General features: G+C 40.8%; 2 protein-coding genes across 6 annotated transcripts in view; one reads left to right on the top strand and one right to left on the bottom strand.

Annotated features, from left to right (window-relative positions):
* The window catches only part of LOC140714443 (uncharacterized), a 44125-nt gene that overhangs the window by 7822 nt on the left and 20431 nt on the right, over nucleotides 1-15872 (top strand). The window lies entirely within an intron of this gene.
* Nucleotides 4159-15872, bottom strand: part of LOC140714285 (small COPII coat GTPase SAR1A) — a 34301-nt gene continuing 22587 nt past the window's right edge. For all 5 annotated transcript variants that reach the window (XM_073025367.1, XM_073025368.1, XM_073025366.1 and 2 more), the window contains exon 7: nucleotides 4159-6587. In XM_073025367.1, the coding sequence (XP_072881468.1) occupies nucleotides 6471-6587 (117 nt within the window). In that variant the 3' untranslated portion in view covers nucleotides 4159-6470. The remainder of the gene's footprint in view (nucleotides 6588-15872) is intronic.

Here is a 15872-nt window from a genome sequence, read left to right as displayed (position 1 = left end):
TCAATCAAGACAGTCAGAGCTACTGATCACCTTTTGCAGTTTTCTTTGTTCACTGTTGAGTGTGATGGGGTGAAAAAGTCCTAAAAGTTTATCCTAGTTTGATGGATGCCTGGATACTTGGTTCATCTTGAGGGAGAAGGTGATAAAGTGATTCACATAACTGTTGAAATAGTTCTATGGTGTATGTCACCTCTCTGGCCCTGCACTTATTTCTGGAGGATCTGGACAGTACAGACTATTATTTATTGATTAGAGCTACATTTTCAATGCTTAAAAATTCCAAGCAAACTCATCCACAAACTCCAGACTCTAGGAATTAACGTCTCCCTCTGCAACTAGATCCTTGATTTCCTGACCAACAGACTACAACCAGTCAGGGTAAGCAGCAACAGCTCCACCATGATTACTCTAAACACTGGTGCTCCACAAGCCCCCTACTCTATTCCCTGTACACTCATGATTGTGTGGCCAGATTCTGCTCCAACTTCAACTACATTATGCAGATGATACTATTGTAGCAGGCCATATCTCAAATAATAAGTTTGAGTACAGGAAGGAGATAGAAAGCTTGGTAACATGGTGTCATGACAACAACCATTCTCTCAACGTCAGCAAGGTCTTTTTTTTACTTTAAAAAGGTGGGCGGTGCACATTCTCCTCTCTACATCAACGTTGTTGAGGTTTAGATCTCCATGTTTCCTGGAGTGAACATCATCAATCATCCGTCCCAGTCTAATCACATAGACACCACAGCCAAAAAAACTCAACGCCTCTACTTCCTCAGGAGGCTAAAGAAATTAGGCATCTCACTGTTGAGCCTCACCAATTTTTAATTGGTACACAATAGAAAACACCCTTTTTAGATGCCTGGAACACACACAAAATGCTGGTGGAACGCAGCACACCAGGAAGCATCTATAGGGAGAAGCACTGTCGACGTTTCGGCCGAGACCCTTCGTCAGGATCGAAAGGTCTCGGCCCCAAACGTCAACAGTGCTTCTCCCTACTGATGCTGCCTGGCCTGCTGCGTTCCATCAGCATTTTGTGTGTGTTGCTTGAATTTCCACCATCTGCAGATTTCCTCATGTTTGTTTTTAGATGCCTAACTGCTTGGTATGGCAACTGCTCTGCACGTCAGCAAGAAACTCCAGAAAATTGTGGACACAGCTGAGCATATTACAGAAACCAGCCTCCCCTCCACGGACTCTGAATATACATCTTGCTGCCTCAGTAAAGCAGCCAGCGTAATCAAAGACCCCACCTAAACCAGACATTCTCTCTTTTCTCCTATCGGGTATAAGATTAAAAAAAACCCTGAAAGCATTTACCACCAGGCTCAAGGACAGCTTCTACCCCACTGTTAAATGGTTCCCTAGTATTATAAAATGGACTCAACCTCACAATCTATTTGGTTATGATCTTGCACCTTGTTTACCTGCATTGCATTTCTCTATAATGGTTAACACTTTATTCTGCATTGTTATTGTTTTACTTTGTTCTACCTCAGTGCACTGTTTAATATGATCAGTATGAACAGTATGCAAGACAAGATTTTCACTGTATCTCAGTACGTGTGCCAATAATGAAACACAATTCCAGCTTAGGTTCATAATACTGGGTTGGGACTTGCTGCAAGACCAACCTCTACAGGCCAAGCAGCATAATGAAAAGATGTTTGCTCGGCCACTGACCAATCATGGTTGACCCTTGTAACAAAGCAACTTAACTTCCTAAGCAACATACCAAAGAAGCATTGCAGAGAGAAAGACTTCAGCCCAAGTTTCAACTCAAGGGCTCATCTCTTTGGAGAGAATGAAAAGTGTACAAAATGATAAAAGGCATAGATCAAGTGGGCAGCCAGAGGCATTCTCTTAGGACAGAAATGGCTAATACAATGTAGCATAATTTAAGGAGCTGGGAGGAAAGTACAGGGGGGGCTGTCAGAGGATGTTTCTCCCCCCAGAGAGTGGAAGGAGCATGGAACATGCTGCCAGGGGTGGTGGTAGAAGCAGATACATAAAGAACATTTAAGATACTCTGAGGTAAGCACGTAGATGATAGAAAAATAAAGGCCGATGTAGGAGGAATGGGTTAGATTGATCTTACTGTAGTTTAAAAGGTTGACACATCATAGCAAACCTACAGCACAATACAGGCCCTTCAGCCCACAAAGCTGTGCCAAACATGTTCTTACCTTAGAAATTACCTAGGGTAACCCATAGCCCTCTATTTTTTTGAGCTCCATGTACTTATCCAGGAGTCTCTAAAAAGACCCTATCGTCTCCACCTCCACCACCATCGCTGGCAGCCCATTCCACGCACTCACCATTCTCTGTGTAAAAACTTACCCCTGACATCTCTGTACACCTTAAAAATGTGCCCTCTTGTGTTAGCCATTTCAGCCCCGGGAAAAAGCCTCTGACTATTCACACAATCAGTGCCTCTCTTTATCTTATACACCTCTATCAGGTCACCTCTCATCCTCCATTGCTCCAAGGGGAAAAGGCCAAGTTCACTCAACCTATTCTCATAAGGTATGCTCCCCAATCCAGGAAACATCCTTGAAAGTCTCCTCTGCACCCTTTCTAGGGTTTCCACATCCTTCCTGTAGTGAGATGACCAGAACTGAGCACCATACTCCGTGGGGTCTGACCAGGGTCCTATACAGTTGCAACATTACCTCTCTGCTCCTAAGCTCAATGCCACGATTGATGAAGGCCAATACACCGTATGCCTTCTTAATCACACAGTCAACCTGCACAGCAGCTTTGAATGTCCTATGGACTCAGACCCAAAGATCCCTCTGATCCTCCACACTGCCAAGAGTCTTACCGTTAATATTATATTTTGCCATCATATTTGACCTACCAAAATGAACCACTCCATACTTATCTGGGTTGAACTCCATATGCCACTTCTCAGCCGAGTTTTGCATCCGATCAATGTTCCTCTGACAGCTCTCCCAACTATCCACAACACCCCCAACCTGTGTCATCAGCAAATTTATAAACCCATCCCTCCAGTTCCTCATCCAGGTCATTTATAAAAATCACAAAGAGCAGGGGTCCCAGAACAGTTCCCTGAGGCACACCACTGGTCACCGAACTCCATGCAGAATATGACCCGTCTACAACCACTCTTTGCCTTCTGTGGGCAAGCCAGTTCTGGATCCACAAAGCAATGTCCACTTGGATCCCATGCCTCCTTACTTCCTCAATAAGCCTTGCATGGGGTACCTTATCAAATGCCTTGGTAAAATCCATATACAGTACACTACATCTACTGCTCTACCTTCATCAAAAAACATGGCTGAAGAGCTTGTACTATTCAATGTCCTTTGTTAAGTGCAACTTACACAAGAATAATTTGCAACTGGAAGTGCCTGGGTTTAATTTTGAATGCCACATTCAAGAGATGCAATTGATTTTCACCCCAGATATAAGCAATTTTCAATAACTAATATCAAGCTAGATGTGTGCTTAAATATAATATGGTTTGAATTTAAAGCTTTGAAATTTACAGCTATATTTGCTACTGAATGATACTGCTTTAGTGCCTTGAAGTCATTTACCATCTTGGCAAAGTGGTATAGAAATTGACTTCCATCGGGGAAACTGTTTCAGAAGTAATACATTGCACTCTCTGCAGAAATAATTTGGGCTTAAAGGCAAGTTAAATACTGAAGAACTTTATTATAAGCCATTTCTAATTTCCGACTGCATTTGGGAGATGTATAATCTGTAGTAGCGTGCCCTGCAGGCAGAAGAGTCTAGTAAGCCCCAGTATTCACCAATCACTGTGCTGCTCTGGAAACTCTGTTGTCCTTTGAAAGTGGCATTAATGCTGGAGTTTGTTAAAGATTCCTTGGCTCTTTGTGAGTTATTTCAGTCAGCTAGCCAACATTCCACCCTCAATGTGCAACAAAAAAGTTAGCTGGGCATACGTTTCATCAGTATCTGAGAAATTTTGGCTGCCATGTATCAAAGTCACTCTCACAGTAATTAACTCAATGAGGATCAGTAATAGGATAAGGTGCCACATTGTTGAAACATTGTGTACATTGTTGAAATAGCCTTAGTTTTTTTGATTGTAGTAGGAATATGCTCATCGACTCATACAGAATGTACTGGTGAATAAAAGTAGTTCAAGACACAAAGATATACAAGTACATTTATTCAAATAGAGCAATGATTTATATTACATTTATACATGTTGCCAGTTATCTTTCTACCACATAAAGAATGATCATATTGAGGACAAGAACTAGTTTTTCCAAGAACAAATTGGTGAAGGTATCAGACCAGTGAAGTGTTAAACCAGTTACCAAGACCCTCAGTGGAGAACAATAACCCTAAACATGTAGAACTGTAATTACTGAATAATACTGCATGTACAGTACTAACTTGCTGTGTTAGAAGCCCGGTAACCTTTGAAGAAAGGGAAGGAATATAATTTCTGCAGTCATGCTTAGGAAAAAGGCAAGTCAACAGACTGCCACTTTGATAAATGCCCTTCTGATGGATACCTGTTGATGTCTCTGTAGTGGAAACATGACCTTGCTCTGAGGACAAGCAAGGCATTTTTTATCCAATCATTCATTTTGCGTAAATGATGGTTTAAAAGAAAAGCAAGACACAGAAGGGACTTTAAAAATAAAAACATAACATTCCCATTAAGTGGCTTCCACCAGATTCCCATTTCAGGAAATAACAAGTCTTTGTCTTGTTTGGCAATGTAGGCTTTAACAGAGTGAAGCAGCCATTTTGGTGCTTCCAAGACAGACATTTTGCTCCTAGGCTAGGAGAAGGTGCAACTTTCTGATTTTGGCAGAAAGAGATTGCCACAACAGAATGCCTCCATTCTTTCAGCAGCTGTGAAAGAATACCACCATTCTGTGAAAGAGAGATAAGTTTAGAAGCAAAAAGAAAATATGGAGTTCACTGACCCCTTTTCATTCCCTTCAATTACCTGGTGGAATAGCTGTTTGATAAAGAATTCATATATTTGATAATGCTGCTGCATTTCGCTTTATATACAATAAACAAAGACCCATAACTCCCTGTTCCATGCACATCCACTGTTAAGTTCTGTTAACATAAACTACTTGACTGTAATTTAAAACAGTTCCCTGCATTACATAGTCTGTGTAATGCCACGTTGCCTCCTCAGTTACATTAAAAGCACCAGGTGTATGAATTTGTTCACATTTTTATAAAAGCTTTACATTAAAAGTGTGTAAGATATTGTGCAATTCCTCCAAATGTTCACGAGCCCCTTAGAAGACAATGATTTCGGCAACAAATTCATCTTGTAAACCACGCCACCTAGCTTGTGTTATTCAAAATTATTCATTAACTGCACATTACACTGTATCCATCTGTGACTTGCTTGCTCATTTTCCAATTTTGAAAATACTTTATTTTTAAAAACATCAAATTGGCAAAAGAAATCTCATTGACCGTGCCATCATTCCATTACAAAGTTACATACATTAATTTTAAATTGTTGCGTTTTCTGATATGCAGCTGTATACCTAAAACAATTGGGGCTATTTATTCCAGAACGGATGAATTAACCCCAGTTCAAATTCTAACCCCAGCAAAAATCCACCTTGATGCACAATACACCAACACAACTACTATAGCCACACAGAGTTGACAAGAAGATAATTAAACCAATTGAATGTATATTTATGAATTGACAGTGATTTAACCAGTCCAGATACCACCGGCATATCTTCAAATGTTAATGTCATGTATGTAAACAGCACATCCTACCTAGGATAAACTGGCAGCTGAAATAATTTTAACACAAGTTCTCACAGCATCACTTCATGGGAGATTGAAGTCCAGAATGGTTTCTTTATATTGGCCACATCTGCGTGCCCCAAAACCATGAGAATGTTTAATTTTGGCCTTAGACTATTCCAAGCTTCAGGAAAGGGCTCTTACTACAATCAGTACAGATAGAGAACAAGTATGAGAAAGTGAGTTTTGAACACCATTCAGCCTATTACATGACTTGATTAAGATGTTTTGTAGGGTGGCCAGTTAGCTGCTGTCCACTCCATCCACGCTTTCTTGTATAACGGGGCCTCAGAGAGGCAAACATACCTGAATAACTTCAGGAGCATGTTGCATCAGAAGAAAAGAACACACTAAAAAACCCTCTCATATATCTCTAAAACTGTTGCATAGCCAAATTCAAGTGCGAATTCTCAGTTGACTATCATTTGGGAGTTGTAAACAGGCCACACTTAGGGGAATATGTTATCATGTTAAACTAGGTACCTACCTCAGAATTGTACTTAGAAACAGAGAAGATCTGAAACCTCTCCTAGCTGGCATTGTGATCTTGTCAATAGTTGTGTGACCTGTTTTATTTGGAAAGGAAGCAAAGGAGAGGGAAAGAAAATCACGTAGACAGCTGCAAACTAGTTCAGTCCAAAGTGGCATCATTTTCTCTCAGGATCAGTCGATGTATTGTGAAAGCCAGCGAAACCCTTCTCCGTATCCCTGACGTTTCAGCACACTGCACATAAACACCTCCAGTGGTCGGGTGTTGAGTTCCTTCAGAGGCACAGTCCCCTAGAACAGATCAGCAAGGAAAGTTAATAGCCTGAATCACACAGCAACAAGTCTGTTACTTGTACATAAGAAGAAATCCCAAATATTTGTGTTTTAAAACCACAAAATCAGTCACCACATCCTTCAAGAGGAGTTGCTTTTATTCTCCCACCCATACACACAACTTCTATGTAATGTGCAATTATTTACAACAGGTAGTCAAGTCAAATCTATTCAACAGCCAGATTGTCATCTTTTCTTTTTATCCTACAACTATCAGGGTCTTGAACCAATGTGGAAAACTTGACTCACCTCAACTATGAACTGATTTCACAACCTACAGACTCACTTCAAGGTCTCTACAACTCATGTTCAGTATGTATTTATGTACATATGTCTTTAAATTTGCACATTGGTTGTTTGTCAGATTTTATGTATAGTTTTCATAAATTCAATTGAATTTCTTTATTTTCCTGTAAATGTTTGCATGAATACGAATCTCAAGTAGTATATGGTGACTAACACACACGTACTTTGATAATAAAATGTACTTTGACTTTGATCAAATCATCAATTTGTCCAAATGAAGCCTGTGTGTTGCGTTGCGTTCTAATTTTTCTCCAATTTGCATCTGATATCTATAAAGTGCAAACATTATATAAACAAAGGGTGTTGCTGACAAACAAGAAATCTTACTAAAACATATCCAATACTACTGGTCAAATTAATTCCAGTTCTTCCTCTCACAACTTCAGGATTAGTCACTCACATTCAAGCTTATCATGACTTACTTTAATGAGAATTTAAAATCATTCCTTGCTGTTCCATTTTGAAGATACTCAAACACAGCCAACTTTCTAGCAGGGCTTCTTAATGTATAAGATTCACCAGTGGTAGCCAAGGGGTGGGTGGGTAGAAGGAACAGTCTTCAGCTTTGTTCCATTCCCTTTCAGTGCAAGTGCAATGAAAACTCACAGCACCGTTTAAGACTCATGGGGCAATGAAGCACAACCAACGAATCATCTCTGATAAGCAGCCATTCAGCCACAGCCTGTTTGTACATGGTCAAAGTGCTTTCTATTGGAGCATTATCAGGTCAAGACCACTTTAACAGGGTATAAGCCTGATCTGAAGGGAGTTTAGGGCAGCACGGTAGTGTAACCGTTAGCACAACGCTTGCCAGTACGAGCGACCCAGGATCAACTCCCTCCTCTGTAAGTATTTTCTCCCCATGACCACGTAGAATTCCACTGGGAACTCCAGTCTCCCCCCGCCCCCCCCCAACCACAGTCCAAAGACATACCAGTTGATAGGTTAATTGGTCATTGCCAATTGCACTGTGATCAGGCTATGGTTAAATCAGGAGTTGCTGGGTTGCGTGGCTCGAAGGATGGCCTACTCCGCACTGTATCTTAAAAAAATAAAGACACAAGGGAGTAGAGAAAGTTTAGAGCAAAAGGACTGAGAGTGAATTCCAGAATTTAAGGATTTTATAGCTGAAGACACAGCCTCCAAAATGGTGGAACAATGAAAACTAGAAATGCTTGTAATTGAATCCTTGGCAGGGGGTGAGGAGGGCAATGTGGGAAGAGAACACATGGTTTCATAGTGGATTACAGCAAAAAGGGAAAACACTGGCTTCATGGTGAAGTATAGTGGTGGGGTGGGGCAGAGAAACTTTTGCTTCATAGTGAATTATAGCTATAGGCACTTGTACAAGAACACAGCATCTTCAAATTGCAATGCAATTTACAATCATAAACAATCATATGATGGGGTTGAAGAAGCAAGACTGCTTAACTATTGCCATTTGTATGCACAAATAAGTTGGGAATGACCTATGAACATGTCCATAATGGAGATACAAAGGCTAATGAGTAAGTCCCAGCATATATGACCAATAAAGTCTTCTCGGGCTTCCAGCCGGGTACAGGTATTGGTTTTAACTGATGTTTTGATGACAAACTCTGCCATCTTCATCAGGGATGATGCCTGGGTAAGTCTTATCCAGTGTTATTTATACCCTTGTCATCCATCCTCCTGATTGGTTAGTCCTCATCCAATCAGATTTCTGTGGTCCCAGCTTGTTTACAATCGAATTCCAGTTCTTACTTAGAGCAAGACCTTCAGTTTGTTAAAATTCTTTTCCTCCAGTTTTATTTAAATGGCTTCCTTCAACCAGGCAGTCACAAAAACCACTGGCGCGGCACAGTAGTTTTGTGCTAAAGTCAATCCTATGGTCACTGCAAACATAATGCTCTGCTATTGTAGATTTTTCTGGGTAACCCAAACGGGTGCACCTCCTGTGCTCCTTGATGCAGGTTTCCATTGTACGTCATGTCCGACCAATATACACTGCTCCACATTCACAGCAAATCCTGAGTCCCAGGTCATCTTTGACCCGCATAAGCTGTGATTTGAGCTTCCTAACGGGTTTATGGATGGTACTAATCTGGTATTTCTTCAGGATCCTGGTAATTCTTCCAGAAACTGTGGAAATATAAGGCAGACAGGCAGTAGGGCCAGGTTCTGCCTTGTCGTTAGGTTTCCTGGTTTTTCCGTCGGCTCTTTTAAGGGCCCCGACTGATTTTCTTCATTTTGTTGCCATCCTGTAGGAATGTCGGGTGTAATCATCACTACCGCCTGTCTCCCCTACATTTCCACAGACAATTTTCTGTGTTAATCCCATATCCCAAAGCTCCACCCCTCCATGTATCTATCCACATGCTTCTCAAGTAATACTATTGCACCTGCCTTAACCATTTCTCTGACAGCTTGTTCCATATAATCACCATCCTTTTCATGAAAAAGTTGCCCTTCAGGTTCTTTGAAATATTTTGCCTCTCACCCTAAATCTATGCCCCTTTGTCTTTGGTCTCCCTTACCCTGGAGGTCAGGTTGTAACCACCCACCTTAACTATGCCTCTCAATTTTCAACACTTCTGTATGGTCGCCTCTTTCTTTGAAATTTATGTATATAAATTTAAATACTTGTGTCAAGAGTAGAGCTCAAATCGGAGTTCAATGAATGTACTCAGTACACAAATGTTGCAGTTAGAACACAGATAAAGTTCAATTTCAGCTTTTTACAAGTGTTCACAAACCACATACCAGCCACTGTCAATGAATTACCTCAAGCTGACAGATGGCCAGCTGGGTTGGTGAGGCAGAGTTTCAGTCATGTGTGAGAATGTCAAGTTACACGAGTGAAGCTCATTCCAACGTCAGAGCTCGAGGCCCACCGCCGGATACTGCCCAAGCTTTCTGTAGGCAGAACATCTAAAAATTACTTGTTGATCTTGCATGCTGCTGCACATGGCTGGTCAAGGTCAAGGACAATCTTCGTGCAAAACAGGATGGGCAGATGGGGACAACTGCACACATTTCATTCTTCATTTTAATATTGTATGTTTATTTATTTAAATTTCTATGTACACATACATAATGCAAATTTTAAGCTTGCTGGATTACAGCAACATTGCCTCCTTAAAGTGATGGTGCATCCATGTGAGGGTGAGAGCAGGAGAAACCAATTTTGAGCTGAAGGAGAATGCATGAGAGAGGAGGGCAAGAAATGGTGTCTGAATAGCACAAGCCAGTTAGCAAGCACTGCATTCTTAATCAGGTCTCAAAACTACTGCCATATAGAGCTGTCAAGTAATAATTAGATGCTGAACCTTAGCTTTGAAAAGGCAGTGCTATGCAGTTATGACACTGGCAGATGGTGATGTGCTTTTATACATGGGCAATCTGCCTTTTATTTGAGCACTTGTGACCAGTGTTATGTACTGGTACTGTTTACATGTGGCCCTAAAGTACTGCCATTTGAGTTCTGGCCAAACAGCATCAATTAAGCATTTTCTGTTTGCTGAGTTACCAAAGGTTGAACCACACTGACTAGAAGTGAGCACTGCACATGCTCAGATGGAAAGGCAGAGCTGTTTCATCCAAAAAAGTAGAGACAGAAGTATTTGTAATCCTAGATTAGTAGAGAGAAGGGGAGGAGAAATTAAAATGCAGGAATTAAAATCAGATAGATAGATAGATAGATACTTTATTCATCCCCATGGGGAAATTCAACTTTTTTCCAATGTCCCATACACTTGTTGTAGCAAAACTAATTACATACAATACTTAACTCAGTAAAAAAATATGATATGCATCTAAATCACTATCTCAAAAAGCATTAATAATAGCTTTTTAAAAAGTTCTTAAGTCCTGGAGGTAGAATTGTAAAGCCTAATGGCATTGGGAAGTATTGACCTCTTCATCCTGTCTGAGGAGCATTGCATCGATAGTAACCTGTCGCTGAAACTGCTTCTCTGTCTCTGGATGGTGCTATGTAGAGGATGTTCAGAGTTATCCATAATTGACCGTAGCCTACTCAGCGCCCTTCGCTCAGCTACCGATGTTAAACTCTCCAGTACTTTGCCCACGACAGAGCCCGCCTTCCTTACCAGCTTATTAAGACGTGAGGCGTCCCTCTTCTTAATGCTTCCTCCCCAACACGCCACCACAAAGAAGAGGGCGCTCTCCACAACTGACCTATAGAACATCTTCAGCATCTCACTACAGACATTGAATGACGCCAACCTTCTTAGGAAGTACAGTCGACTCTGTGCCTTCCTGCACAAGGCATCTGTGTTGGCAGTCCAGTCTAGCTTCTCGTCTAACTGTACTCCCAGATACTTGTAGGTCTTAACCTGCTCCACACATTCTCCATTAATGATCACTGGCTCCATATGAGGCCTAGATCTCCTAAAGTCCACCACCATCTCCTTGGTCTTGGTGATATTGAGACGCAGGTAGTTTGAGTTGCACCATATCACAAAGTCCTGTATCAGTTTCCTATACTCCTCCTCCTGTCCATTCCTGACACACCCCACTATGGCCGTGTCATCAGCGAACTTCTGCACATGGTAAATCAGGTAGATTTACTTGGATTTAACATTGTTCTGGATTTACACTGCATGCAAGTTTGAACTGATTCAGCAGCATACACCATTAGTTTAGCGTGTTTCACATGAAAAGTCATTTCACACTACAGGATTAAGTTTATTTGCCATATTCACTCAGTGGCCACTTTATTAAGTGCACACTGTGTGTTAATGCAAATATCTAATTAGCCAATCAGGTGGCAGCAACTCAGTGCATAAAAGAATGCAGACATGGTCAAGAGGTTCAGTTGTTGTTCAGTCCAAACACCAGAATGGGGAAGAAATTTTATCTATGTGATGTTGACTGTGGAATTGTGGATGCCAGACGGGGTAGTTTGAGTATTTTAGAAACTGCTGATCTCTTGGGATTTTCATGCAAAGCAGTCTCTAGTGTTTACAGAGAATGGTGCAAAAAACAAAGCATCCAGTGAGCGGCAGTTCTGTGGGCAAAATTAGCTTGTTAATGAGAGTGGTCAGAAGAAAATGGCCAGACCGGTTCAAGCTGACAGGAAGGCGAAGGTAACAAATAACCACGCATTACAACAGTGTGTGCAGAAAAGCATCTCTGAATGCGTAACACGACGAACCTTGAAGTAGATGGGCTGCAACAGCAGAAGACCATGAAAATTCACTCAGTAGCTATTTTATTAAGTACGGGAGATACATAATAAAGTAGCCACTCAATGTAGATTGTGTACTTAAGCCTTTAAAGGCTTAACTTGAATCTTTGACCTTTTGCCTCAGAGACAATAGCTCTACCATGAAGTCACAACATATGCCAAATCAGTAGGTAGATGACCAAGCAACAGTTTATCAGGAAAAATAAAATGTGTATCAACTAAATAGTGAGAAATTATGGACCGCTGAGATACAGCGATTGGGTATCCTAGAGAAGTATTTAGAAAAGCTTCATGTTGAACCTTAAAGTGGATGGGCTATAGCAGCGGAAGATCATAAATATACACTCAGTGACCACTTCATTACGCACAGGAGGTACCTAATATAGCGGCCACTGAGTATATTTACATATTAGAAATATGCTATAGTGTGTTGGTGCTACATGCAACAAAAAAACACAACATTCAACAATTATAAAGAATAAAGAATGATATAAAAATAAAGTTAGAAGCATGGATATTGAATACCATGTGTATAACGCATAAATACCACTGTGTACTTACAATGTAAACAGCATTATAAAAAGTGGTTTAAAGTAACTGAGCTAATAGATAGAAGGGGTGGGGAAGAGGCCAAATAGAATGGTTGATCAGAGTAATTCTCTGTGGGAAGAAACGTTTAAGATGGCATGATTTTTTTCCTCCCTTTTACCAGTCCTACTGCAGTTTCCAGAAGGGAGCTTTGGAAAAGACATTTTGCCGGGTGGATATTGTCCATAGTGATTTTTCTTGCCACTTCTATGTCCTGGACACATACAAGTCCCGCAGTGATGTTAGACTGTAGCTAATAGTCATTTCTGCTGCCCAGTTCTAAATCAGTCCTATGGAGCCAATATGTTAGTTGTAGATTCAAACAGAATAAGGATAAGCCATTCAGCCCACCACAGGAAGGATGTGACTGTACAGGGGAGGGTTCAGAGAAGACTGCTTGGAATGCAGTGTTTCACAGATCGGATAGGATGGTCTTGTTTTCCTTAGAATGGAAGTGGCTAAGGGGTAACCTGATTGAGTTTTACAACATTATGAGACTAGATAGGGTCGATAGCAACACACTCAAATTGTTGGAGGAACTCAGTAGGTCAGTCAGCAATCTATGGAGAGGGAAAAAAGAGTAGGAATTTGAGGTCCTGCACAGACAGCAAGAAACTTTACCCATAATACGCATGTTTAAAAACCAGAGAGCAGAGTTGAAGGTAAAGGACACATGATTTAGAAGAGATCTGAGGAAGAATTTTTCAAACAAATGGTTGGAATCTGTAATACACTACCCAAAAGGGCAGCGGATGAGACCTGTGACATGCAAACTAGCTAATCTACAGGCATGACAAAAATTAGGGAGTTCAGATTTGCATTTGTATGTTTATAACAGAGTTTTGGCTAGAACAATGAAGAGTTCTCTCATTGACTTCTGCTGGAGGACCCTGATTACAAAAGCCAAACAAAAGATTTTTGTGTTCAGCTCTCTAGCATTGGACTTGAACCCAAATCGTTTCTTATTGTAGGCAAGAGTGTTACTCACTTAACCACAACCAAACCACTAAAGATGCTTCCCAGCAGCAAGCAAGCCACCCACTTATGTTGATAGAATTAACATAAAGCTCGTTGGTTTGCATTCACAAAAGATTAACCAGAAGGGAGAATTTTTTTGATCTACCTCCAGTCTTCTACAAATATATTTAATCTTAATATCGTTAACGGATGAACCAGATTTTATCTTCCAATTTAAAAGTCATCAGCGAACATCCAGTAAATCATTCTCTTTAATTTGGTAGCAGCACCAGCTTGGTTTTGGTTTTTTTGCACTTCTGCCTTTACTTACCTTCCTGTCCAATTGCCACAGCCAACATAAAAAGGTCGCATACTTTCTTTAAGTTACTGAGGAAACAGTACATTCTATACAAGAAATATAATCCGTCTAGAGCTTTCTCTAACCTACGAACACAAAGGTTACAATTACAGGGTTTAATTTTCCAACTAATTTGTTTGATCTCAGACATAATGCGTTTCCACGTCTACATGACTGAGGAGATGGCAATGACGACAAATTCAATGCTCCCTTGATCAGTGTCTAGTCACCTAATATCAGGGAAAGACAGTCTGCAACTGTGGACTCTCCCCACCATGTTAGAATATGATGGGACTCTCATTCATACAGGCTAGTGACCACTTGGCTAGAGTCGTCCCCTGCTGAGAATTGGCCCTCAACTAGTCTTCTGGTTGGGAAACAGTTAAACAAAATGCAACAGTGCTAAGGAAGGCCCATTTCTCATTCACCTTCCATGCTTGACCAGCATGTCCTCCACAGTGAACCTCCAGTTGTTCAGCCAATGAGTTGGATGGGTGAGGGGGGGGGGGGGAGGACAACAAGAAGAGATTCTCCTCCAGCTGATGTGCTCCTATCCTGATGCTGCTCTATAGGTTCATTTCTCCAGTTGGTTAGATGAGATTCTACTTCTGCAATAACAGCCCAAATGAAAATTTAACCCTACCAGACTTAGTTTGGAAAGCTCTTCTTTCTTATGCTAAGTTATTGTGTTTTCGGGTGAAAAGTCTGAACAAGTCCAAACATGATGACTAATGAAGAGTTAATATTGCCTTTTATAAATTCTAATTGTCTAAATAACTGTGAAACATTCATTGATCCTTCAAGCTCTTTTGTGACTAAAAACATATGTAGATTATCTTACAGTTTCTGACTGGGCACTGGATACTGCAAGATAAACATTCTGTAATTTGTTTCCAGTAAAGTCTGTTCCACCTGCTCCACCGTGTGTAATTTGAGTTGTGGAAAATATTAGACAGGGTGATCAATGCCATATGCTCAAGCAAAACAAGTTTATTTCTTTTAAAAATAGACAGATAGCCAGGGTACATTGCTGAGATGAGGAATTAAATCATCTACCTGCTATCTTTTGGAGTATAGGGAGCCTCCTTCAGCCAATGCCAATGAAAAGATTACCAGTTAAATTCCAATAATCCAGTATCCAGTTATTTTGAAATCCCGATGGATAGATAGTTGACTCATTCATTGAAATACTAAGAAATAAAGAACTTTGAGTCTGTACTCACTGGAATTTAGGAAAATGGGGGGGGGGGGGGGGAATGTCATTGACACATAGTGAAATAGAAAGGCCTAGATAAAGAGGACATGGAAAGGATGTTTCCTGCAGTGGAAGAGTCTAGAAATGGAGTGTACAGCCTCAGAGTAGGAAGCTCCTTTGGAACAGAGTTGAAGAGGAATTTCTTTAGCCAGAGGGTCTTAAATCTGTGGAATTCATTGTCACAGATGGCTGTGGAAGCCAAACCATTGTGGGGCCACTGGCTAGCCAACATAGCATGCCCTCATCTCACTACCTCTGATTGTGCATTTTGAAATATGGAAGAAAACTTGCCTAGTTATGGGGAAAACATACACGCTTCTTGAGGACAGTGGCAGGACAGAACCCCGATCTTACAGCCGGCGCTAAATGCTAACCACTACATGGTGTGCCATGAGCTTTGAAGTAATAGGACTAACATCCATTAACCTGGAAAATCCGCTAGTCCTGTAGCACATAGTGCACAAAGTGCCAAATTAAAAGGTCACTGACTATAAAATATACATTGTTTGCTAGCAGACTACCTTCCATAAGATTTACTTCGCTTTAAAGAGTAGTTTTTATATACATACATGTGCATTTAAATGATACAAT

This window comes from Hemitrygon akajei, chromosome 21, assembly GCF_048418815.1.
Source record: "Hemitrygon akajei chromosome 21, sHemAka1.3, whole genome shotgun sequence".
NCBI lineage: Eukaryota > Metazoa > Chordata > Chondrichthyes > Myliobatiformes > Dasyatidae > Hemitrygon > Hemitrygon akajei.
The sequence above is the reverse complement of the archived record's forward strand: the minus strand, read 5'-3'. Positions and strand labels throughout refer to the sequence as shown.